Source organism: Aspergillus uvarum (genome assembly GCF_003184745.1).
Source record: "Aspergillus uvarum CBS 121591 unplaced genomic scaffold BO82scaffold_69, whole genome shotgun sequence".
Lineage (NCBI taxonomy): Eukaryota > Fungi > Ascomycota > Eurotiomycetes > Eurotiales > Aspergillaceae > Aspergillus > Aspergillus uvarum.
Window position 1 is genome coordinate 97,500 of NW_020291366.1, and position 23,423 is coordinate 120,922.

A 23,423-nucleotide genomic window follows, 5' to 3' on the forward strand; every position below is an offset into this window, starting at 1 on the left:
TCGTTAGAGCAGTACAATGTAAGAACGTCAGGGCAAGCAATGTGGCAGGATACGACCGTGGCTTCCTCGTTAAACAATAAATCTAATATTCGTATGTACTCTATTTCAACACTGCTTTCATCTATCTTCTAACTCCATCGGATCGTGCGGGTCAGAAGACGGTGCCGCTCCTTCCTGATGGTCGCTGCCAGCCGTAGTGGATGGTCGGGACTCCGGCCTACGAGAACCCAGGCGTATCCGTGAAGCTCGCTTCCAAGAGAACAACGACCCTACCTGCTGCATCCAGGTCCACAATCGTTCCTCTAGTGTATCGCTCGCGCGAGAATTCGATGCTCCTCCTAGGGAGAGCTGTGGGGGGCTGGTCGCTGCGAGGGCCTGCTCTTCGGCCTCGACCTTGAACTGGTATTTGAGGCAGTCCTTGACGGTGACCAGGCCCGTAAGGCGGCCGCGGTGTTCAACCACAATGACGCGCGGGCCCATCTTCTTGAAGATCTCCATCACGGTCTCGAGGGGGAGCCGGGGGTGAACCGTCAGCGGGGTGTGATCGGCGTATCGGCTCAGGTCCACAATGCTTGCACCGGCGTTTGAGTGAATGTCGTCAAAGGTTTCGGGCGCCAGGTACTGGGAAGCGGAGGTAGAAGCGGCCGCCGCCGCTCGGCGAGCGATAGCGGCTTCCGCGGCCTCTTTGGTGAACACACATGTCGCATTGGGAGAGAGCAGGCCCTCGGCTTTGGCACGGTCAATCCCGTATCGCAGCTCCGTACGGCCAATGTATCCCACTAGTGTCTTGTTTGTCCGGTTCTCGACAATGGGAAAGCCTTGGAATTTATTGTCATTCAGGAGATGCTCCGCTTCGCGAACAGGGAATTCGGCTGCGGGGAGGGAAACTGGATCTGCTGTCATGGCTTGGGACACAGGCACATTGAAAACATGGTCCTCCTTAGTGTCAAGGAAGGGGAATCCATTGGCCCAAATCATGCGATCTGCGATGCCACCATTTCCGAAGCAATCACCCACGGCCTTGGTGACTCCGACTACAATCTTCTTTACGTTAGCTAAAGCCCAAGTCGTACATGCGAAAAACTCACCATGGTTGGAAGGATGTAGTTCAGCGCGCCTGTTAATTCGAACATGATGACAGTCACTGAGATAGTCAAATGCATGATACCACTCAGAGCTGCTCCTGCTCCTAAGAACGCGTATGTACCCGGCGTGATGCATGGGATGTCAGGTTCACAGGACGCGAAGAATTGAGATTTGGGGTACGTCTCATGCAAAGCTTGCACCAAGATTCCGACAAAGCGGCCAAATGATGCCCCGATGGCCATTGAAGGCACAAAGATACCGGCGGGCACTTTGCAGCCATACGAGATGATAACCAAAAAGATACGAAGGATTGTAGCGATGGCCAGAGACCCCACCATTGTCCACCGGTTCTTGGCCCTGTTCCTAAGTCAACAACAAGTAAAGGCAAACAAGATTCAAGACTCACTCGCAGAGACCATTGTAGTCATGCCCACCCTCGCATTCACGGAACAGAATTTCCATCATTTCCGTCATGTTGATCCTCAAAAACATGTTAGGGTAGCAGAGAACAGCCGTCAAGCCTGCAAGAATGACCGATTCCAAGACCGCATGCCGCGACAGATACTTCTTCCTAAAGCCTTGGACCCGGAGGTTCCACTTGATAACAAGTGCCCCGTACAGCCCACCAAAAACGCCAATCAAGACGAAAAAGATCAATTCGAAGAAGTGCCAGGTTCGGTCATAATGCACCTGGAACATGACTAGCTGTCCAGTTCGGAAGGGGTTCATCATCTGCCAGCCAAGTCAGCGGAACCGGACCGCCTTCGTCTGAGAGCTGTGGAATACATACCGCCAACACTCCTGTGGCCACCAAGGCACAGAAATAACTGCGCCAGAGGGTCTTCAGCGGGAAATAATTCGCTACCTCCTATGCATTGTAAGTAGACGACGCTTTCTGCCAAGTCGAGAGTCTTACCTCAAGAGAGAAAAGAACGCCGCCAATCGGACTACCGAACGCAACTGCCACACCCGCCGCCGCAGTCGCTGTCAACACTTCCCTTGTCTTCGAGGCATTTCGTTTGTATTTCTCAAAGAAGCGCGAGATGACATTGCCGGCACAAACGGCAAAGTGAACACTGGGCCCCTCCTTGCCCACGGACAGACCGGATGCGATAGCCAACGGAAGTGCAATTGACTTGATCAACAGTGTCCATGCCCCCAAAAAGCCCTTCATAACAAACCCTGCAATGATACATTTGATTTCGGAGATGCCGGAGCCTGCGGCGTACGGTGCAAACGACTTGACAAGACTCGCGGCGACGAAGGCGAACAGTACCTAGAGGCAATCTTCAGCGACGCTCCAACTCCAAACACGAGTGCAATAAGGCCAACATACCGCATAGAAGATGTAGATGATGTAGTTCACAAGCGAAAAGGACGTCCATGGCTTCCACTCGGGACAACCTGTAGTAGGAATGAGCTCACAATGGCCGATGCGACATGGCCGACAGTAGCGACAGCGTACCTCCCTCCGCACCCCAGCAACAAAACTGCTCATTGAGATAGAACGCAGTCGTACAACGGCCCAATTTGATATCGGACAACCACTCCGTGATGATGTTCAGCAAGGCCGAGATCAAGCCGATCACCGCGCCGACGATTGTAATCACGACCCAAGCTTGCCCAGCGTTGTAAGATTCGCGGACCTTGCGTCTCCAGCCAAAAGTGCCTTCTTGGTCCCAGAAGCCAAAGCCGTCTCGTCGTTTCGCGCGACGTCGTGATTGTTCGTGGATCGCATCCTGGACCCAGTCGATGGTGGTGAAGTCCTCGTATCGCTTGATCTCGCTGATCTCCTCGGTGATGGCGGGGGCATGGCCGTTGGCCGTGGACGGGCGTTCGTCGACGGGTGATGATAGAACAGATAAGCCTGACAGCCTCCTCCAGTTCCGCCGCTCAGCCAGGACTGAGGGTGGACGGGCCGAGGTGGATGAGGCAGGTATGGAGTTCATTCCATCGGTTGAGTCGGCGACAAAAGCATGCGCATGGTCTGGCCTTGGCGTAGATCGGAGATGATTGCGACAGTCGCGGATGGGGAGGAAAGCTGGAAGCTGAGAGGAGCTCCGACTGCTCCGTAGATGCGCCGCCGCCCACGTGAGAAGACGATAACAAAATGGAATTCCGCTTTGGGGCACTATTCAACTTGCGAAGCAAGCGTACAGAACAATAATTAAGAATTCTAGTGTTGTACATTGCCAGGGCTACATGTTTCTCGAACTGTTGCAGAGACGCGAGTTCATAAGCATACCGAAAACAGAACCAAGTGCGTTCTTCTCTATTGAGGATCATTCTTGGAGATTGGACCAAATTTCCACTTCCGCCACGCGCGGTGGGTTTCAAGGCCCGCGCGTCGCTATCGTCAACCCACTCCGCCTCCGCGGACCACTTTCTCAACATCAGCTCGCACAAACTTATGCCGATCTATATAATTCTTCTCTGAAACTTCAAATTATACCATCAAACTGCTGATTGCTGTCATCCTGAGTGGATATTCTCGACGCGCCTGGACCATGCCTCCCAAAGACAAGTCTGCGGCCGAGTCTTCGGCCTCCCAAGAGATCACCGGCCAGAGCGCTCTTCCCAGTATGTGGACAGGGCATCTTTCCAGCTGGCTTCGACTGACCATACTCGGCAGTTACGCGAATCAAAAAGATCATTCAACTCGACGAAGATATTGTTCAGTGCTCGAGTAACGCTACGTTCGTTATTGCTATGGCTACGGTTCGTGCTTTGTCTTTTCTCTCGGCGGTCTCAGGAAAGCACCTTCGGCTCACATATTCTCCCATGTCATGCAGGAAATGTTCATCCAATACCTCACCGAACAAGGCCATAATGTTATCAAGTCGGAACGGAAACCGCGCAAAACGATTCAATACAAGGACCTCGGTTAGTAGCAGATAAGATCCTGTCCCAAATACAGTGCAACAGACTCATGGTTCTGGCTATAGCTACGGCGGTGTCGCGCATTGACAACCTCGAATTCCTGTCCGACGTGATCCCCAAGACAACAACGTACAAGCAATTCAAAGAGAAGCGGGCCAAGGAGGCGAGTAGGGAAGCCGGATACGAAAAGGGACAGCGCACCTTGAACGGCAGCATACCTCCAGCGCCAGAAGGAAAGCCCGAGGCAGGCAACGAAGAGGCTCAACCGGGTTCAGACGACAAACTATCAAGGAGTTCTCGACCACCAACGGTGACCATGATGGTGGATCGAACGGTAGAGGCACCGACGGATGATGAAGATGTGGAGATGGCCGACCAGTGACTGCGACACATTATCACAATCTGACGGAGCATTGCATGGCAATGGGGAGTTCTTTGGGGGTCCGCTTGGTTTCAAAATTGTTTGATTATTGTTTTCTTTTTTTTTTTCTCTCTTCGTCATGGGTCCAAAGCAATCGGACCTCTTCATTTGGTCTCTGGTCAACCGCATTGGGAATCTGGATAATAGCATTGGACGGGACGGGATCGGGACGGACAGGGTGACAACTAATAACATAGCACCCGAGTCCAGCGCAGTGCAACCTGGGTCAAGCATTGTATATATTTACTATTGAATGAACGGCGCTTGTGAAGCATTGTCCAACAATGTGTAATAATACATTTCATCATGCCGTACATAGATACCAATGATTAGATTGGAAAGAAGATAATCATCATGTATCATGGATGGCAGGCAATAACTTACGTCAGGTGAGATTCTGACTAAGACGGGTGCTGCGAGCCAATGAAATGAGCCGTGATTCCGATCGCTTGCCGTAGCGAAAGCTCTGGTTCGACTTTCCGTATGAGTGCCGGGCCTCCGACTTCAACCTCCAACCTCAAGGAAAATCAAATCCTCCTCCGATCTCCTCCCCGGATATCTCTCTTTCCTCCCCCCCTCCACTCCCCACCCACCACTTCCTTAGCGGTTCCCTTCCCTTTCTTCGCAATTGACCGTGCAATTGCCTCCTTTCGCCATGTCTCTCGCCTCCGCTTCCAACTCCGTCCTGCGCGCCTGCGCTCGGCAACAACTCACCACTTCTCGCGCCGCCATCGCCTCCTGCCAGCAGCGGAGGGGAGTCTCCAATGCCAGATCCAGCTTCGCCAGCCCCTTCACCCCCGCCGCCGACTATGACCAGACCGTGAAGATCCCCGACTTCAGCAAATACTCCTCCAAGAAGGGCCCCCGCTCCAACCAGGTCTTCTCCTACTTCATGGCTGGTTCCCTCGGTCTGGCCTCTGCCGTCGGTGCTAAGGCTACCGTTCAGGGTAGGTGACTCCGACTCTTCTCAATGTTTCGCATATGAGCTTGGGCTTGCATGGGAGGACGGTGCACAATGACTGGAGAAAACAAACGACCATCGATGGAATTCATGGGCTGCCTTGCCTTGCCGCTCCGATCATTATCGCTGACGTGGGTTCATATCAATAGACTTCCTGGTCAACATGTCCGCCTCTGCCGACGTCCTCGCTCAGGCTAAGGTTGAGATCGGTCTCGCTGCTATCCCTGAGGGCAAGAACGTATGTCCCCCAGTCCTCTCTCACCCGGCCGGGTTCGCCCTCGTGCGATTATGAGATCTGACCCTTGTTCCCCCCGCATACAGGTTATTATCAAGTGGCGTGGAAAGCCCGTCTTCATCCGTCACCGTACCCAGGATGAGATCGAGGAGGCCCAGAAGACTGAGTGGCAGTCTCTCCGTGACCCCCAGGCTGATGAGGACCGTGTCCAGAAGGCTGAGTGGCTTGTCATGCTTGGTATGTGCATCCCGTGCTGCCTGCCAACCTCAGCTTCAATCACTAACCTCGCTCTTCCGTCTAGGTGTCTGCACCCACTTGGGTTGTGTCCCCATCGGTGAATCCGGTGATTTTGGCGGCTGGTTCTGCCCCTGCCACGGTTCCCACTACGACATTTCCGGCCGTATAAGAAAGGGCCCCGCTCCCCTCAACCTCGAGGTTCCCCAGTACAACTTCCCCTCCGAGGACACCCTCGTCATCGGTTAAACGGTACCCCGACCCAAAATCGAAACTTCATGTTGCAATTGAGGGGGGAAGTGCGCTTTTCGCCGGCATAGAAAGAGCAGGCTAGCCAAGCAACCCTTCTTTTATAGCGCCAGGGAAGGGATGACGGAGAAGGTTTGTGTGTATGTACGCGTGTTGTTGTTGTGTCTGTATGTGCCTGTGCTTTAGATGAAATCCTCTTTTTTCTTATCTTTTTTTTTTGTTCTCTCCATCTTTTGTCAAGATATAAAGAGACCTTGTTTTAATATGGGATCCCGATAAAAACTGAGCCTCTTGTTTCTTTTGTCATCCTATTCGTCTCCATGACATTCACCTTTACAATTCGCCGCTCACTTGCCTTGGACCTCTAGAGGTTCCAGGTTTGAGTTTCCCTCGGAGCTCTGAACGGCCCACTGATTGATACCTGTGTGCCGTTCTCGGTCGTGGCTTTCTAGTCCTCTGTGCTAAACCCGCCATTCTCGATAGACAAAACAAGAAACATAACCACAGTTACAGCTTCACTAAACCCTATATTCCCCCACCTCCGCGATATTTCAATTCGTTGTTGATACAGAAAAGATGGTCATCGCTTTATTTATGTGTTGGGGGGCCTTTATACAAATACATACAGGGACGTTTCCTGTTCCCGCCCAGGAAAACAGAAAATCAATGCTTATGACATGAAGATACACGAGGAAGAACGTCCATTTCAGCACAGTTGCACCGGTTTTCTCACTGTGGACGAATGAAAAACGCTAGCAGCCCGATGACAGCGGCACCAGCGGCAGCGCTCTGGATGGCAAGGATCGAGTGATCCCGCTGGGTCATGGTGATCTGGCGATCACTGAAGAGGTCTCGGAGATAGCGACGCGAGGATGCGAGGAGGGTGGCGTAAGGAGGGATGCGAGAGTAGTGGATCTTGCAGGTCTGGAGGACGTTTTGTAGTTTGTTGTTTGAAGCGGGGATTGCTGAGGCGGTTGTTGTTTCGGCCTGGGTTTCGGTCTCGGGCGTTACCGGAGCGGACGCCGGGACGGGGGTCTCTTGCTCGTTCGGGATAGCTTCGCTGGCTGCAATGGCGGTGGCGGCCTCCTCTGACGAGGCGACTGCTGGGGTTGCGGTGGGTTCGGCGGCGGCGGCGGCAGCAGCAGCAGCAGCAGCAGACTCAGCTTCCGCCCTGTTAGCCGAGGCCGAGGCCATCTGCTGGGAGAACTCGGTCTGTAGATTCAGAATCTGCGCCTGGTTCAGGGTCTTTTCCTTCTCGATGGCCTCGATGACCTTCTCCTCGAAGCCCTTGACCAGCCGCTTGCGGCGCCAGGGCTCCACGGCGATCTGGAAGATCAGGAACAGGAGCACGTTGACCCCCATCAGGCCCCAGGTGCCCCAGGTGCTCATCCGGCGGATCTTGTCCGACCAGACCTGCTCCTCGTGGTAGCGCGACAGGATGCTCTTGTTCAGCTGGGCGGCGGCCTCTTCGGCCTCGTGCTCGGCCGCGGTCAGCGCCTGCTGCGCCTCGTTCTCGGCCACTTCGTTGGTGTGGTCGTTGCGGTAGAGATGCGTGAACCGCTCCAGGTCGGCGGTAGACCACGCGTGCTTGCGCTGCAGGAGCTCGTTGACCTCGCGCTGCGAGGTCGATCGGTTGTTGATCGCGGCGGCGTAGGCGTCCTTGGCGGTGCGGACTTGCAGGCGGGCGGCGCGAAGTCGTTCCTCTGTTGTACACGAAAGTGAGATTAGAATCTTTGGTCTAGATGGCTTTGGGTGGTGATGGTGGGGGGGGTCTCATGTCCAGAAGACTGTACAGTAGCTCTCGTACCTTGGAATTGGATGTCCTTCTTCAATGCCTCAATCGCGGAGTAGCCCGTCAGGTCGTTCAGTCGCTGCCCAGCCACGAAGATGTTCGATTGGAGGTTGTCCATCACGACGCTGAATTGTTTGGCGAATTGCGACCGTCGGTTCTCTAAGTAGGACGGAAGACCCCCGGGCTGCGATCCAGATCCCGCGGCGTCGGCGCCAGCATCTTCTTCTTTCTTTCCTTCCCGCTCCGCTGCTTCAGGCACGGCTGTCGTTGACGTCTGTTCCTCCGCAGGAGCAGCAGCCGCGGCGGCGGCGGGACTGTCTCTCCCCGCATCCGACTCAACATGTGGGTTCTGTTCAGGGATAGCTGACGGCGGCGGTGACGGTGCCGGTGCCGGGGTGTCTTGGGGGGGAGGGGCTCCCAGGATAATCACATCTTGCTTCTTCTCCGGTTCATTCGACGAGTACAGTGAGGTTTGTGTCCGGAATCGACATCGCAGGCAGGTCGAGAAGCTCCGGGGGGTTGTCTCTCGGCCATAATAAAGAGCCTGCGGGACACCGGCGGGCAGCAGTAGTAGCAGCGGTCTTCGCACCGGGCGGGAGGTGGTCGTACGGGTCAAACCGTGGACGCTGGACCGGATTGACTGCCTGAGCAGCAATGGCATGGACTGCATGACCGCTGCTGCTAAGGCTAACAACAGGAGGCCAATGCAGATGCTGTATCGTCGTCGGCGGCGTCGTTGTTGTCGTTTGCTCGGAGGTCGGACGAGTCACGACTCGGTTGAGATTCATTCCTCAGGCTGGTCGGCTGGTCGGCCGGCAGCCGGAAAAGAAGGCGGTCATGCGGAAACGCCGCGCTTCTGCGGGCTTCTGGTGGACTCCCCCTCTACTAACCTACTTACTAGTGGATTGTGCGGTGAGAGAGAGCTTTTTTGGTGGGGGGATTTCTTGGTAGAACAATAGTGGTCTATACCCCTACCTATGGCTACCTTAAAAGCTAATACTAATGTTATTCTCCTGGTTTATCTTCACAACAGCACATTAAAGAGCCAGATCAGCGAGCGGCCCGCCCCCCCCCCCCCCCCCCCCCCCCCCCCCGAGACGGGTTCGAAAGTCAGTGACCGCGCTGATCAAAGACAGTTAAGCAAATACATAATAGCACATTTGTCATTATCCATTACCATTCGTTGTAAGCAGGTGATCGTAGCTTGCGGTTCATAAGGCCTGGCGAACAGAACAACAGTATGTGGGACTGTGGGAACAATCCTTGTACTGGTCTTTCCCTGGGAGCAGCAACAGCAGACAGCAAGTTGCGAAGCAACTGCGTTGTCCTCGTTTCAATCAGGCTTGACCTGTTTGATCTTGTACTTTGTGGTCCCCCTTCACTGCTTCGGCGTACGTGGGCGGTGGCCGCGCATCGGCGTGTTCTCGGCTGCTGCTACCGCCGCCGCCGCTTCCAGAAGCGTGTTCGTGCTGTTGGGAAGGTGCGGGATGTTGCTGCTTAGGCTGAGCGTTCGCCGCGTGGGGTTGTTGCGGAGGCATGGTACCATAGCCACGCTGGGATGGGTGTTGAATGGGTTGGTGGGAGACATAGTAATATGTGACGCGACCGTTCTCGGCGTCGCCTCTGTGATTCCCGGGAATGGGCGCATAGCTGGGGTCATCGTAGTCCGGCTCGGGATACTTGAGAATGATGTACCAGGCGTGCAGCAGGCCCGGGATATAGGCGAGACAGCAGAGAGCAAGGTTGATGATCGAGTCAGCCGTACAGATGCCTACTTTGATCCACACTGCACACGGTGTTAGTTCTTGATCTGCAGTTAGCACGGAGTTCAAGACAAGGTCTCTGGCTCACCCGCAACTGGAGGGAAGAAAATGGCGAGAATCGCTAGAAAGATGTCTGAACCACACATGGTCGCAGGTCGGTCGCAATGGTAGAGTCACTGGTGATGGGATAAATGCCTGCCTGCAAGTGGTGTTGTATGTAGCTAGAGAGGACTACCTCGGATGCTGGATGGTGGATCAGAGTCAAATGTGTATTGGAAATCAGTGGTGGAGTGATGGCAGGATGGATGGATGCCTGCTGCAGGCTCACGATCAGATGACGTCGTCCATGCCGACTCAATCACCTGACATGGCGGGCAGTTCTCAATGTTGTTGTTGTTTAACAGTCAGCGTCAGCCTTCCACAGCGGCATTAACAACATTCACTAATATCACCATATTGTACTCTACCACTAACAATCTGACTTGCTCGACAGTGAAAGCATGGGACGTATCCATTCATTTGTGATACTACACCTCTCTTGTCAACTGGTACTAATCATACTCCTAGTCCATAGTCACTGACTATAGCCTAATCAGTCATGAGAGATGCTTCTTCATGTCGCACAATATGGGAGATGGACCGTTGGTTATATGATATGGATGATAGTTTTGCGTTGTATAAATGATCCTTTTCTTCACCTTACTCGCGGGCGCGAAAAGGAATAAGTTTCGGGCCCGCCGCGGCGAGGTACATATATCCAGTTTTGCTTTTGCACATGGAAAAGGACCCTCTGCCTCTCGAGGATAAGGAGTAGATATGGTATCGTCAACAAGTAACCTATATCAGAAAGCCAGCGACGCTACAACCCAGAAAATCAGGTCTTTCCCTTGTGATAACAGCAGTCTGCCCAAAGCAGGGCGTCACCATCGCCTTAAGGCAGATTCGGGGCCGAGCTCTGTTGTTGTGGCGGGGACTCAAAGACCCGCCTCGATAAATCTAGAGTTCACAACATGTAGTAACATGTCGGGAGAATTACCCGACATCATTCCTTGTTATTGGAGTCTTTAACTTTCCACTGTTGGGTCTTACTTTGAATACGAGATTCGGGTACATCTGCGGAATATATGGAGTATTTTTCGAGGCATCTCATGGCGGTCTGAATCTGCTCGCATGCAACTGTCATCTGGAACCAAGCATAGCACTGCACGATCCGAAAATCACGGTTTACAGCCACCTTTATCCCAGACTGAGACAAGACTCAATTCAAGACAATGGGCTCTCAGGTGACACCAAGCTCCTTGCATTCTTTAAGCCTACTCGTCTATGGTTTAATTGATCATAAACCGCTATATGAGACGCAAGGGTGGTGGGGTTAGGTGTTCGCGGAAGGTCGAATAGTGCCGACATGGTTGGCGGTCTCTGGCTGGAACGGCTATACTGCCATCAATTGGCCGGGGATTGAAGGCTGGACTGCATAGCCAAAAGTTCACCTAGCAAAGAAACTACCTTACGTGGTGAAATTGAGGAAGCAGATCGTGGACGAATGTCTGTCGATGTCATGACTTGGGTTGTGTGAGCTATCGCAAATGGCGATCGGCCCAACAGCGGCAGTGTCAAGTAGCCTAGCATTCCTAGTGGCTGACGGACAATTAGCAATCGAACCTGAAACAGTCTAATGAGCTCCCGGGATCATTTGAATAGATGTATATTGTCATGTCTTTATCAGTTGAACCGAGGACATCATCAATCAGCGATCATAGCCAGGTCAAATGGTGGAAAGGTAATATACATCCTCCGTAAGTGATAGATCAGTATGGAGGCTTCCATATCCGACTCGCCGAGTTTCGAACCCCGGGCCCAAAAGGGGGCCTTCCATCTTAGGGCTAGAGTAATACTTATCTAGCGTACCACAGGTTGGATTTCTGGTTCTGGCTTCGTTTCCGTGTTTGCAGTCCCACTCCCTACTGAATTGTGCTTCAGGTACGGATAATACTTCGTAGCACCTTAGTCAATAAATGCCTGGCTACCAGGGTGTGGAACGCCATGCATCCCGCGTGCTGGCTCAACCCAGAGTTGTAGGCAGGAACACTTCATCAGCAAGGCGGATCATCAGGTTGACTGTAAATGCCCATCTCAGTCCATGCTTCTGGCACTAACAGCCTCACAAGGTCGAGGTGTGCCACGTCAGTTGGGAACAATACCGCCAGTGACTTGCTATGCATCACAGAACCTTCCTGACCATCCGGATAATAAAGTTTGCGGTTCCTGCATCGGTCTTCTCTTTTCTCTTCTCTCTCAATTTTCTGCTCGCATCTTGACTTTTAGGCTTTTGTCGAGCGTCTGAAACGAGCTGTATACGGTCACTTAAATTCCGGTGGTCTCTCAAACCCTGAGACGACAAATGGTGCGGACTGAGTGCGCACTCGAAATTATAGGATACGCCGAGGATCCTTGCAGTCAAGACTCAAAAGTATGTGTTCTGCGATTGTTCTCTGTCTGGAATCTGGAAGCCGGTGATGGGTTCGATCTACCTCGAAGCTCACTTCCGGATAGCCTGTGGAGCTCGAAGCTGGGGGACCTCTCGACCTGATTCTGATTCGATAGGAACCTGCTCCCTGCCAGCCCGACTAACTCGATCGGTCACAGAAATTGTTTTGTTCCTGGATGTGGAGGAACTGAACTGCAGCGCTTGTGCTGTGGATGCAGGCTGAATTGAGAAGACGAAGACGCCGGCTGCTTTCGCGAACCGCCCGCGCCAGAACCCCCTTATTGACCTAGTAGTCTATTGACTCTGTCAGTTTCCCAACTCCCAATAGGTTGGTAGTTGCACTTCCTGAATTCTTCATATCCTGCACACTCTCTTTCGTTCGAACTTCAATTACTGTTGCCCTCTTTTCTATCGTATATCGATGGAAGGCCTCTAGCTATCTTAAGTGTGACGAGCGACTTTTGTTTTCCCCCAGCGGCAGTCGAGTAAGATTTCCGGGAGGGGAAAGCACGGCCACCAGCTAGCCTGGAGGTCCAAATCAGCTCTTGACCCGTGCTTGCCTTCTTACTTCGTTACATCCACGCTTTGTCTTCCAATTACCTTTTCTCATCAATTCAATTCTCTCATTTATGACACTCTCCTCTCTGGATGACCCCAATTGACCCGTTAGCCTCTGGATTCTAGTCGCTCGTTTGACCGCCCGCTTTTGAGGCAGATTGGGTCTAGCCCATTTGTCTTCGTGCTACCAATTTTACTTCCCCAGTCTCCGCAAATCCCCGCGTTTCTTTAGTCGAGACTTCACTTACTGCAAGCGCCCTAGTCTGAAGTCTGCGTGCGCATCGAAAGTCATCATCAAGTCGGACGATCTCAACCAAGTTCAGCTCTGACGGCGTGCAACAGGAAGCGACGAGAGAATCATGGGGCGCGATTGCTGATATACTGCCCCTCAAGACGAAATCGCGAACTGGATTTGAGTCTGTCATACGCTTTCTAAACACTACACCATCCCTGTATACCTACAGGAGAAGTCAGCTGGGTGCTGCAATCATGTCCAGCACATGCATCTCACTCTCGGGTTCGACCCAATGTCCCGCGTTCAATACCTCCTCTATATCAACCAACTCGAGTCTCTATACGGATTTGTATGTATGCCCAGCTGTTATATGAAGACCAGTGACATGCTAAACGCTCCTTAGTCCATTCATGCAGTTTGTCTCCAACTTGACGCAGTTCGACCGGGAGCTGAATACCTATGTTATGCAGTCTTTTGTGAAGTCGAAGTGAGCCTGCCCAGCCCCCTGTGATACCTAATCAAATTCTCACGAGTTCCTCTCTCGGCAGATACGTGGACTATCTAGGATGCGAAGGTGCCAACCTCACCGACACTAGTGATTATTATGCCCGCTACACCACGAGTGTGATTTGCAGTAGCTTGGTCCAAAGCTCAAAAGACGACTGCAATCTCTCCGTCCAGGATTCGAGACCGCTTTGCGCTGATGCCTGCGTTAGACTCTCAGTTGACTATGACATAATATTTTCATACTAACATAGAATAGGCCCAGATGGCTGAAAGCGAAGAGGCCATAATTACCGACTCCGACCTCTGTCCTGAAAGGGCTGATGACTACATGGCCCAGATTCGGTCCGACTTCACCATTTGCGCTCTTCCTGCCGACTCGATCACTGTGAGCTGCGTTGTGGGAGCTGACAACGAGCCGGAGAATTGTGGATTTCGGTCTAATCTCTTGGGGCTGTGTGCGCATTGCAAATCGAGCTCGACCAACACCACCGACTCCTGCTGCGAAAGCGCAGGAGCAACCACTCGATGCTCGAATGTCACCGTTCCTTCTTCAACGATAACACCGATTTTTACGTCGACGTCAACATCAAATTCAACAGCTGGTGCTTCGGATGGCTTATCTGGCGGAGAAATTGCGGGTATTGTGATAGGATCCGTGGCGGGGCTTGCTTTACTGGCTGCCCTCGCCCTACTCGCTTTAATCTGCTTGCGCCGCAAGCGCAAGGCGCGGGATGAAAGCGGTCTCAACCAACCGAATCCGCAACGGAAGGGGTCTCCATCAATGCAACAGGCCCAGGTGAATAATGGCTATGCTGCCATTCCTGGAGGACGAGTCGCTCGAATGTCTGCTTTGCGCGAGGTACCCAGCTCATCACCGGCACGCTCCCGCATTTCGGCCGCCTTATTTGGGGGCGGAAAGTACAGCGACTCTTCCGACTCAGAGTATGGTGCAAGCCCCGGTGCTATGTCCAAGAAAATACCTCCAACAACTGGCAAGCGTCACGGATCGCTATCTAGCAATTCGGCATTGGCTGGTATGGGTACTGATAGCTCACCGCGCTCAATGGGAGCTGGACACTACTCGTCACCTGAAAACGTGACAAGCGGACACTCGGAGCAATTATCTTCTTTCCAGGACTATTATTCGCCGGATGAGATACATCCCGGTGATAAGGTGGCCGTACTATGGGCATATCAACCTCGAGCAGGAGATGAATTCGCACTGGACCGAGGCGAGATGCTGAAGGTGATCGGCATATGGGATGACGGATGGGCTACCGGCGTTCGCATTCCGGAGAGCGTTGATGAACATGATGCTAGACACCGTGAGCAGCGCGATAGCGGTGTCTCGAATGGCACACAACGGCCGACTCCTTCTCCGCCTCCGTTAGGAGAGATCAAGGCATTTCCACTAGTCTGCGTATGCCTTCCGCAACATTGGCGCAAAATCATCGACGGCGGCCACGCGGAAGAGGATTGACGAGACTTCAAAGCTATTGGTCTGGTCCAAGTGCGCAGCCTCATAGGTCTGTGCTACTTCTGGCTTGGTCTTCCCTGCACGCTTGATTTAGGGTTGCTGTTTACAGAGCGTGTTCTGCGACTAGCCCGACTTCCCCAAACAACATGAGCCACGGACTTGACAACTATGATTCCTCACACATGGCTTACCTGCTTCAACTTCCGGGCACGCTTCATGAAGATTTAAACCACAGACTTAATTTTCTCAGGCCTTGCTGGATCGCACTGTTAAGTTGACGACGTTTCATGAGACGATCTGATTTTATGCCCTTCCAACTACTTTCTTTTCGATCATCAAATTCTTATATACCCAGTTATTAAGCATGTGGTGCAGTTCTTGTATTTAGACACGATTTGCATCTCTATACTTCAGCGTCTAGAGTTTGGACAGATCTTATGTCCTTACGCACTCCTATCTTACGCATGATGCGACGTCGCACAGCATCTATTTATCTAGTTATTCACAGAAATCAGATTATCATGTAGGCATATACACTGTGGAAAAATGGAACAATAACAATCTCATCATTGTTTACAGTCGCATTGTGTCTTCGAGCGACGGCTGTCCAGGGTAGATGCTAGGTACGTAACTAAGTATGGAGTTTGCAGCCTTACCAAGACCGGACTGACGTGATATCACTGGGCTAGCCGGGGCTAGTTCCATGGTTAGCCACCCATCAACAGCGGTTTACTCCGGTGCGAAAACAAGATTCATTTTGGTTACAGCTCCGAGAATAGAACGAGGGACCAACTGCGGTCAGTCGACTGTGATTAGGCTACCCAAGCGTTATGGCTTTCTGTGAGCTCTCCATTGACGATAGATAGTGTAGGTATGAGATTTCTGGTGACTAAATGAGGACCCGGTCTGCCAGGGCTGCAGGCACGAGGCTGCAGACGATGCGCATCATGCGGGATGTTGCTGCTGCCGCTGATAATGGTGATGGTGGTGGTGGTGGTAGTGGTGATGGCTGCCCATGCTATAATAATACAGCACTAGTCACTGGGGTATTCCACCTTCCCTTCACCCTAGGTAGCAACTTAACTAGTAGGTAGAGTCACTGCCCCTCCGTCATCGCCCAGCAAATTCAGGGGGAAGAGTGGAAAGAGAAAATGGCGGCTGGTGGTGCGATGGGACGAATCACGTGGCAGGACCCCCACTGCCCGCCCGCCGCCGCTGGAGCGCAAAGCACAACAACTAAATGCCCCTCTATCTCCATCTCGGCTCTCATTCCCCCCTCTCTCATTCCCCCCATTATTACCACTATTCTTCCCTTTACAACACCCCCTCACCCTCTCTCTTCCATTATCTTCCGCCTTTCTCGAACATTACCTGAGTAGGTTGTTTCAGTGTTCAGTAAGCCGCCTTCTCAGTCCCTCCTCAGCTTGGTGCTTTATTCCTGCAGTCACCGACCGTGCTGTGACGACAGAGGACAAATAGGGGAATCTGGCCAACTGACATCGCGTGCATGCGCAGGTTATCCACTAGCCCACTCCCCATCTCAACTCTAGAACTATAATCTACCATGTCGGTAAGTACATTTGTCTCTTCGTTGGCTCTACTCCGAACTAATTTGGTTCCTTCACTCTCTTCTAGCTCGCATCTGGGTATGTTGATACTTTGCTCCGTCGGGAGTGGTGGGGAGCTCGGTGGACTCCGGGACCAGGCTGACATGTCCGTGCCTCAACAGTGTTTCCATCACGGATGAGTGCATCACTGCATTCAACGACTTCCGCATGAGCGGAGGTGCCAAGGGAAACAAGACCAAGTTCATCATCTTCAAGATCGCCGACAACAAGAAGGAAGTCGTCGTCGACGAGGCCTCCCAGGACGAGGACTACGAGGTCTTCCGTAGCAAGCTCGAAGCCGCTAAGGACAGCAACGGTCGGCCCGCTCCTCGTTACGCCGTCTACGATGTGGAATACGACCTCGGCGGTGGTGAGGGCAAGAGGTACGATGATCGCTTGCGCTCTTCGCGGGTCTCCGTCGGAAGTACAGTCTTGCTAACCTTCTCTTCCCTCGAAACAGAAGCAAGATCATCTTCATCTCTTGGGTCCCCAGTGAAACCCCCACTCTCGTATGTTCTCTTTCGTGACTTATTTCTTGTGACCTTCGGAATTTCCAGTGCTGACGCTGTTTCGCTAGTGGTCTATGATTTACGCCAGCACCCGTGAAAACTTGAAGAACGCCCTCAACATCCACACCTCCATCCACGCTGACGACAAGTCCGACATTGAGTGGAAGACCGTCCTGGCCGAGGCCAGCGGTGGCAAGGCTGGCAAATAAATGACGGTGCCGGCTGGGTCCGGGCCAGGGTAAGTATGCTGGTTGTTGCATCGCAACGCATCATCTCGAATCGCGGCGGAACCAGGAATGAAGCAGCTCTCTCCGAGTCTCCCTGCACAAATCTAGTTCAATATGAGATCGTTACGACCTGACCCTGCTTTGTTCTCTTTCCTATGCATAGTTACCGTATAATCCTCCAAGCGATTCTGGCACACTCTGGGGTTGACCGGCTGGGTAGGATTCGTGCTTGTTTGTTCAGCGTTCGCGTGTACAGAATATGTTGCTGTTGGTCGACATGGAAAAGGACTGATGCAGTGTGTATGAAGTAAATATGCGGAACTACATCCGGGTCATCGAGATTCGGAGATCGTGCTCTCTCCCTCCTCTTGCGATGGCGTTGTAGAGTTGGGAAGTGATCTTGTAGGATCTCAAGGTCGACTGACGTAGCTACCTATCTTGAGTGTGTGGAAGAGAGGGGAATTTCCAGTTCCCTTCAATTCTGGCATTTCACGACACGAAGATGTCGGTACTATAGTATTCAGTAGTTTGAACTTGCACTGGAGCGCCAAGCCAAGGAATAATCATGATCACGGGCGACACCCCTTATCAAGATCATGGGCATCGTCTGATGTTCTTGGGGGACAAGAGGGATTCAGTCAGACGGGCAAAGGCGGACGGGCGGTCGGGACGGGTTTTGGTAATAGGCCAATGAGAGTGGTGGTAAAATGGACTAAGCTAGCCTGTCCGGATACTCGACTTTCCACCTCAAACCACAGATCATCGAACGTCGTCTTCCCCCCCCCATCGCGACTCTTTCGTCACCCCTTCACTCCACCACCCCCAACGTCCACCATCCTCCTATATCGAGGAATCGCTCCTCTTGCTCCTGGAGAGTTGATTGCTACCATTGATTGATCGCCAGACGCCCCGTCATCCCCCGCACAACATGTTCGCTCAGTCCATCTCTCGGGCCGCTGCTCGCAGCTCGGCCATGCCCACCGCTGCCATTCGCTCCTACCGCACGGCCTCGAGCCCAATGGCTTGCCTGAACGCTCGTCCCCAGGCTGAGAAGCAGACCATTGCTTCCCAGCAGACTCGCGCCGCTTCCGAGCACGCCATCTCGAATCCCACACTCGCCGGTATCGAGAAGCGCTGGGAGGCTATGGCCCCCCAGGAGCAGGCCGACCTGTGGATGCAGCTCAGAGACCGCATGCAGGCTGACTGGCACCAGTTGACCCTCCAGGAGAAGAAGGCCGGTATGTTCTCTCAACCCGCCTGAGATGCTTTTTTTTTTGTTGCTGGCTGGCGCAGGCAGAATTTTGCTGACGGGTTCTGTTCTTCCCCACAATATAGCCTACTTCATCTCTTTCGGTAACCACGGTCCCCGCACTCTGCCCCCCAAGGGTGAGGCCTTCAGAGTCTTCGTCAAGGTCCTCCAGTACTGCTCCATTGGTGTCGGTATCTTCTACGCCGTCCACTACTTCGCCAAGCCCCTCCCCAAGACCATGAGCAAGGAGTGGCAGGAGGCCAGCAACGAATATGCTCTCGTAAGTCCCTCATATGCATTTTGTGGTCTTTCGTACCCTCCTCTTCTCTTCCTGTGAGAGGAGGGGCCCTGATGTATACGAACCATTACTAATCCGGTATTTTCCACCCAACAGCGCGAGAAGATCAACCCCATCTACGGCATCAGCTCCGAGGGTTACGAAGGCAAGGGCTTCGTCCAGAGCCCTCCCGCTGAGAAGCAATAAATTCCCGGATAATTCCTCGGGAATCAAGGTAGAACGCCTGGACGAGTGGCAAGCGACCGCGTTGGCTTGATAGATGGTTAACCCCGACTCCTGCCTGCTTCGATGCGCCCCTCTGATCAAGGCGGATGGGTGACCCTCCATCCAGCTTGGACACCTGCTCTCGCACATGTTTTGTTTGTCAAACGTCAAGCCTAAAAAGACCCCTCTGTACCTCGTACTGTGCCATAATCAATGTATCTCCTTTGTAGCCTTAGATCGGGGTTTTTTTCGGTTCCCTTTTGGTTTTGGTTTTGATGTGTGTAAGGTACAGTACCTGTGCTAGTGCCATAAGGTTGTCCAATTGCTGAAGAAATTCTTTCATATAAAGCTGGAGAGGTTTTATGTCCAGATGTGTATACTGTCCCCCCGGGTGAACCAGACCCGGTATCAGATTTCGGGGAAGACGGCTACTTACTAGCTGGGTTGGTAGGTGCTCTGAGCTACTACTCTCCAGTAATGTAAAATGTGTGCGGCTCTTTTTGGAAACGTCATTGTTACAACAAGACCGGTACACGTACTGAGTACTCCGTACAAGGCTAAGCGATATTTTGTCGGGAGCAATTGAGTTTTTTTTCCCCAGCCTCATCCAACTATCGGTCTAGGTTGCTAGGAAACTACGACGGAGCTCAATTGTCTCCCCTCCTCGGTACGTGTCGATTGTGAAGATCGAGCTTTCGAGACACCGCTAGACCGACGAGCTTGGGGCCAAGGGACTGAGGGAGAAGAGCCTGGGGGGATTGATTGAAAAGGAAAACCGGAATGGGAAATCACGGGAACACGTCAGATTTTTTTTTCGTTGCGGTTGCGGTTGGTCCGATACCGTCGCTTGTTTTCTGTATGTATGGATTGTATGGATGGATGCAATGCATGTCTGGATGTTGTCGGAGCAACCACTTGCTTCTAGGCACGTGTAGGGGAGGGTTTGGGTGTGATGGGAATGAATGAAGGTGGTATATGTAGATGACTGAACTGAGAGCACTATTTGTAGGGAAGAATCATGCTTATTGGTATTAAACATCAAGTAGGAAGTATATATCCATCATTAAAGGGCAAGTTACGAAAGAGGCGGGGGTTCCAGTTGGTGTAAATATCCGGGCTGGGCTGGTGCCAAGTCCGATCCCCCATTTACACTGTGTGCGAAACTGCCATGATGGGTTTGGATTGTTACTCCGACAGGGCAAGGGTTGAGTTGGTTCTGGTTGCCAGGTGTGTAGCTGGACTACTCGGACAGACGGGAAGAGCAATGAGCATGAGCATGTGAGTAAGTTAGTTTACTGTGTAGGTAGGGAAAAGAGGAGAAGGAGGAAAAGGATTAGCCTGAATGGACCAGGTAACTTAAGGTACATTGTACTCGGTACCTTCGTGTATAGTATACATCGGAGCTCCTTTGCCGTCTCTACTGCATGCATGCATGCATGCATGCATGGGAGGCAAGTAGGTAAGTAGGTAAGTAACAATACCGGTCCAATACACACTGTACTGTACAACTGGCCAGAAAACACACACAACAGCGCGTTGCTCGGTACATCACGGGATCGTCGGCAAAACCGCCCCGGAAAGGCTAAGCCGGACACACTCGGCCAAGCGTAGGTTCCACCTCAACTGAACCTGACCTCCTCTCTCAACCTCTTCCCTTCCCTTTTCCTCTCTTTCCCTCTCTCTTTTCCCTTCCCCCATCCTCCCCTTTGACCTCCCTCTATACCCATTTCGCTCTTCAACACCATCATCATGTTCAAGAGGTATACTACTCCAGACCCTATCCATATCCCCCAGCTTAAACCTTCCCCCCATCCCCCACTATTACTTTTCTTTTTCATATTGTTGTTCTTCCTTTGATTGATCAAAGAACTTTGAACTAACCTTGGCTTGTTCTTCTCCCCCAGCGGTCTTGCCCGGACCTTCGGGAGGGCTGCTTTTGCTCGGCCTACCCCCGTTGCCCGTCGCGCTTTCCAGCCCAAGACCAACGGTCTTCCCTCCCTTGCCCGTCTGGCCAGCACTGAGGCTGCCTCCGTTGGCAAGATTCACCAGGTCATCGGTGCCGTCGTTGACGGTATGTTCAACTCTGCTCCCTGCCTTCCCGCCTGCCGAAAAAAAAAAACCCTGCCGGCGGCTACGCGAAAATCTTTTCCGACCGCGATACCATCCCCAATTCCATCAAAAACGACTCAATGGCCATCAAAGATTACCATATCTGACTCTCGACTACAGTTAAGTTCGACGGCGAGAAGCTCCCCGCCATTCTCAACGCCATTGAGACCGAGAACAACGGCCAGAAGCTCGTGCTTGAGGTTGCTGTATGTCCACCACCACTACCTTTCAGCTCGACATTACATCAAAGCTTGGATAGCTAACCCCAGCATCAGCAACACTTGGGTGAGAATGTCGTTCGTACTATTGCCATGGACGGTAAGCTTCACCTACCCTACACCAGCCACCATGGAGAGATCTCGACACCCGGCCTCCTCCGTCGTTATCCCTTCCAATGCGTGGTTTCGGTGTCAACAACTGTCGTGCTGGTACCCTAACGCGTCTGTTTCCAGGTACCGAGGGTCTGACCCGTGGTGCTGCCGCCCATGACACTGGTGCTCCCATCACCATCCCCGTCGGCCCTGGCACTCTCGGCCGTATCGTCAACGTCACTGGTGACCCCATTGACGAGCGTGGTCCCATCAAGGCCGACAAGTTCCGTCCCATCCACACTGAGGCCCCTGCCTTCACTGAGCAGTCCACCACTGCCGAGATTCTCGTCACTGGTATCAAGGTCGTCGATCTCCTTGCCCCCTACGCCCGTGGTGGTAAGATTGGTCTCTTCGGTGGTGCCGGTGTCGGTAAGACCGTCTTCATCCAGGAGTTGATCGTAAGTTATTGTCTGGCCTCGAATCTCGCCAGTCAACGGGGACTAATCCACCTTGCAGAACAACATCGCCAAGGCTCACGGTGGTTACTCCGTCTTCACCGGTGTCGGTGAGCGTACTCGTGAGGGTAACGATCTGTACCACGAAATGCAGGAGACCGGTGTCATCCAGCTCGAGGGTGAATCCAAGGTCGCCCTTGTGTTCGGTCAGATGAACGAGCCCCCAGGTGCCCGTGCCCGTGTCGCCCTTACCGGTCTGACCATCGCCGAGTACTTCCGTGACGAGGAGGGTCAGGATGTGCTGCTCTTCATTGACAACATTTTCCGTTTCACCCAGGCCGGTTCTGAGGTGTCTGCCCTTCTGGGTCGTATCCCCTCTGCCGTCGGTTACCAGCCCACTCTGGCCGTCGACATGGGTGGTATGCAGGAGCGTATTACCACCACCACCAAGGGTTCCATTACCTCCGTCCAGGCCGTCTACGTGCCCGCTGACGATTTGACTGACCCTGCCCCCGCCACCACCTTCGCTCACTTGGACGCCACCACTGTCTTGTCCCGTGGTATCTCTGAGTTGGGTATCTACCCTGCCGTCGACCCTCTCGACTCCAAGTCCCGTATGCTCGACCCCCGTATTGTCGGTCAGGACCACTACGACACCGCCACCCGTGTCCAGCAGATGCTCCAGGAGTACAAGTCCCTCCAGGATATCATTGCCATTCTGGGTATGGACGAACTGTCTGAGGCTGACAAGCTTACCGTCGAGCGTGCCCGTAAGCTCCAGCGTTTCCTGTCCCAGCCCTTCACCGTCGCCCAGGTCTTCACTGGTATCGAGGGTAAGCTGGTCGACCTCAAGGACACTATCCGCAGTTTCAAGGCTATCATCGGCGGAGAGGGTGATGACCTTCCTGAGGGTAAGTTGGATCTTCGTTCCCTGTTTTGATGATTGAATCTTTGCTGACGTATTTTCCAGCTGCTTTCTACATGGTTGGTGACTTCGAGTCTGCCCGTGCCAAGGGTGAGAAGATCTTGGCCGAGCTCGAGAACAAGGCCTAAATGTAATATTGTTTTTAAGCGCCCTTTTCTTTTATGTTAGATATGGACTACCTTTCTTCCATGATCCGGTTTCCATCGATGCCTGTACAGTACTCGAATTGAGAAAAGGGAGTTATGAGAGAAAGGATTTTGATCAAAGTCCAACGATTCATCAAGGAAGCAGGAGCACTTGGAGGCAATCCCTCATCCCAAAGCCGGGATGGAGACTTCCCGGCTTGTGTTACACTACGTGCTCATGTAAGTAAGTTAAAATGACCACCATCAGCCTCATACCCGCCGGGCTGTGACAATTGTACTCTTTTCTTTTGTTGGGGTTATCTGTCAGCGCGTAGTTAGCATGGTAATCATCTCTATGACGCTTAACCACTGCCACATAGCTTGTTGTCCCGGTCTAATTCCCCATACTCTGTAATCAATGATAGTAAGCACCCCAGCTGTGAGCTACTCCATCTCTTACCCCATCTTTCTAGGTATCAGCTTTGACCCAAGTGGGGACACTATATGCAGCTGGGAAG

The 23,423-nt window shown here is 52.7% G+C and overlaps 10 protein-coding genes across 10 annotated transcripts; 7 read left to right on the forward strand and 3 right to left on the reverse strand.

Moving 5' to 3' along the window:
• Nucleotides 1-67: 67 nt before the first annotated feature.
• Nucleotides 68-3,035, reverse strand: BO82DRAFT_345063 (chloride channel protein; the record flags this gene model as incomplete). Its single annotated transcript, XM_025633686.1, has 7 exons — nt 68-1,041; nt 1,089-1,443; nt 1,493-1,818; nt 1,877-1,954; nt 2,003-2,362; nt 2,423-2,490; nt 2,552-3,035. 7 exons carry the CDS (start codon nt 3,033-3,035, stop codon nt 118-120), a joined length of 2,595 nt encoding a protein of 864 aa, XP_025487551.1. The 3' UTR covers nt 68-117.
• A 212-nt stretch (nt 3,036-3,247) lies between these two features.
• Nucleotides 3,248-4,655, forward strand: BO82DRAFT_358315 (histone-fold domain-containing protein). The gene is made up of 4 exons (XM_025636254.1): nt 3,248-3,666; nt 3,719-3,804; nt 3,879-3,969; nt 4,032-4,655. Exons 1-4 carry the CDS (start codon nt 3,594-3,596, stop codon nt 4,346-4,348), a joined length of 567 nt encoding a protein of 188 aa, XP_025487552.1. The 5' UTR covers nt 3,248-3,593; the 3' UTR covers nt 4,349-4,655.
• Nucleotides 4,656-4,885: 230 nt separating this feature from the next.
• On the forward strand, nt 4,886-6,431 carry rip1 (ubiquinol--cytochrome-c reductase catalytic subunit RIP1). The gene is made up of 4 exons (XM_025630420.1): nt 4,886-5,334; nt 5,498-5,586; nt 5,670-5,820; nt 5,885-6,431. The coding sequence occupies exons 1-4, from the start codon at nt 5,043-5,045 to the stop codon at nt 6,064-6,066; spliced, it is 714 nt and encodes a 237-aa protein (XP_025487553.1). The 5' UTR covers nt 4,886-5,042; the 3' UTR covers nt 6,067-6,431.
• A 149-nt stretch (nt 6,432-6,580) lies between these two features.
• On the reverse strand, nt 6,581-8,624 carry she9 (putative mitochondrion biogenesis protein (She9)). The gene is made up of 2 exons (XM_025636255.1): nt 7,874-8,624; nt 6,581-7,769 (listed from the first exon to the last, which is right to left on the reverse strand). Exons 1-2 carry the CDS (start codon nt 8,517-8,519, stop codon nt 6,796-6,798), a joined length of 1,620 nt encoding a protein of 539 aa, XP_025487554.1. The 5' UTR covers nt 8,520-8,624; the 3' UTR covers nt 6,581-6,795.
• Nucleotides 8,625-8,753: 129 nt separating this feature from the next.
• Nucleotides 8,754-9,210, forward strand: BO82DRAFT_180586 (uncharacterized protein). The gene has a single exon (XM_025630421.1). It carries the CDS (start codon nt 8,836-8,838, stop codon nt 9,073-9,075), a length of 240 nt encoding a protein of 79 aa, XP_025487555.1. The 5' UTR covers nt 8,754-8,835; the 3' UTR covers nt 9,076-9,210.
• BO82DRAFT_345074 (putative stress response RCI peptide) lies at nt 9,196-9,829 on the reverse strand (the record flags this gene model as incomplete). Its single annotated transcript, XM_025633687.1, has 2 exons — nt 9,710-9,829; nt 9,196-9,644 (listed from the first exon to the last, which is right to left on the reverse strand). Exons 1-2 carry the CDS (start codon nt 9,765-9,767, stop codon nt 9,196-9,198), a joined length of 507 nt encoding a protein of 168 aa, XP_025487556.1. The 5' UTR covers nt 9,768-9,829.
• A 3,327-nt stretch (nt 9,830-13,156) lies between these two features.
• BO82DRAFT_294048 (SH3 domain protein) lies at nt 13,157-14,889 on the forward strand (the record flags this gene model as incomplete). The annotated part of the gene is made up of 4 exons (XM_025631811.1): nt 13,157-13,251; nt 13,306-13,389; nt 13,451-13,613; nt 13,666-14,889. 4 exons carry the CDS (start codon nt 13,157-13,159, stop codon nt 14,887-14,889), a joined length of 1,566 nt encoding a protein of 521 aa, XP_025487557.1.
• Nucleotides 14,890-16,207: 1,318 nt separating this feature from the next.
• On the forward strand, nt 16,208-17,597 carry BO82DRAFT_345081 (actin-binding ADF family protein). Its single transcript, XM_025633688.1, has 6 exons — nt 16,208-16,281; nt 16,402-16,456; nt 16,522-16,532; nt 16,616-16,876; nt 16,954-17,002; nt 17,071-17,597. The coding sequence occupies exons 2-6, from the start codon at nt 16,451-16,453 to the stop codon at nt 17,209-17,211; spliced, it is 468 nt and encodes a 155-aa protein (XP_025487558.1). The 5' UTR covers nt 16,208-16,281; nt 16,402-16,450; the 3' UTR covers nt 17,212-17,597.
• Nucleotides 17,598-17,991: 394 nt separating this feature from the next.
• On the forward strand, nt 17,992-19,408 carry BO82DRAFT_180799 (cytochrome c oxidase subunit IV family protein). Its single transcript, XM_025630423.1, has 3 exons — nt 17,992-18,467; nt 18,565-18,758; nt 18,873-19,408. Exons 1-3 carry the CDS (start codon nt 18,158-18,160, stop codon nt 18,960-18,962), a joined length of 594 nt encoding a protein of 197 aa, XP_025487559.1. The 5' UTR covers nt 17,992-18,157; the 3' UTR covers nt 18,963-19,408.
• Nucleotides 19,409-20,729: 1,321 nt separating this feature from the next.
• On the forward strand, nt 20,730-23,392 carry BO82DRAFT_386656 (F1F0 ATP synthase subunit beta; the record flags this gene model as incomplete). Its single annotated transcript, XM_025638259.1, has 7 exons — nt 20,730-20,740; nt 20,885-21,051; nt 21,210-21,295; nt 21,365-21,407; nt 21,542-21,858; nt 21,917-22,766; nt 22,826-23,392. The coding sequence occupies 7 exons, from the start codon at nt 20,730-20,732 to the stop codon at nt 22,906-22,908; spliced, it is 1,557 nt and encodes a 518-aa protein (XP_025487560.1). The 3' UTR covers nt 22,909-23,392.
• Nucleotides 23,393-23,423: the final 31 nt, after the last annotated feature.

Excerpts from the sequence above, each read along its gene's own strand:
- BO82DRAFT_358315 (XM_025636254.1), top strand. The coding sequence starts at position 3,594 with ATGCCTCCCAAAGACAAGTCTGCGGCCGAGTCTTCGGCCTCCCAAGAG. Across the intron at positions 3,667-3,718 it reads CGGCCAGAGCGCTCTTCCCA|TTACGCGAATCAAAAAGATC; the intron begins GTATGTGGACAG and ends CATACTCGGCAG. Across the intron at positions 3,970-4,031 it reads GATTCAATACAAGGACCTCG|CTACGGCGGTGTCGCGCATT; the intron begins GTTAGTAGCAGA and ends TTCTGGCTATAG.
- rip1 (XM_025630420.1), top strand. The coding sequence starts at position 5,043 with ATGTCTCTCGCCTCCGCTTCCAACTCCGTCCTGCGCGCCTGCGCTCGG. Across the intron at positions 5,335-5,497 it reads TGCTAAGGCTACCGTTCAGG|ACTTCCTGGTCAACATGTCC; the intron begins GTAGGTGACTCC and ends TCATATCAATAG. Across the intron at positions 5,821-5,884 it reads TGAGTGGCTTGTCATGCTTG|GTGTCTGCACCCACTTGGGT; the intron begins GTATGTGCATCC and ends TCTTCCGTCTAG.
- she9 (XM_025636255.1), bottom strand. The coding sequence starts at position 8,519 with ATGCCATTGCTGCTCAGGCAGTCAATCCGGTCCAGCGTCCACGGTTTG. Across the intron at positions 7,770-7,873 it reads GAAGGACATCCAATTCCAAG|AGGAACGACTTCGCGCCGCC; the intron begins GTACGAGAGCTA and ends CGTGTACAACAG.
- BO82DRAFT_180586 (XM_025630421.1), top strand. The coding sequence starts at position 8,836 with ATGGCTACCTTAAAAGCTAATACTAATGTTATTCTCCTGGTTTATCTT.
- BO82DRAFT_345081 (XM_025633688.1), top strand. Across the intron at positions 16,877-16,953 it reads GGCGGTGGTGAGGGCAAGAG|AAGCAAGATCATCTTCATCT; the intron begins GTACGATGATCG and ends CCCTCGAAACAG. Across the intron at positions 17,003-17,070 it reads CCAGTGAAACCCCCACTCTC|TGGTCTATGATTTACGCCAG; the intron begins GTATGTTCTCTT and ends CTGTTTCGCTAG.
- BO82DRAFT_180799 (XM_025630423.1), top strand. The coding sequence starts at position 18,158 with ATGTTCGCTCAGTCCATCTCTCGGGCCGCTGCTCGCAGCTCGGCCATG. Across the intron at positions 18,468-18,564 it reads CCTCCAGGAGAAGAAGGCCG|CCTACTTCATCTCTTTCGGT; the intron begins GTATGTTCTCTC and ends CCCACAATATAG. Across the intron at positions 18,759-18,872 it reads CCAGCAACGAATATGCTCTC|CGCGAGAAGATCAACCCCAT; the intron begins GTAAGTCCCTCA and ends TCCACCCAACAG.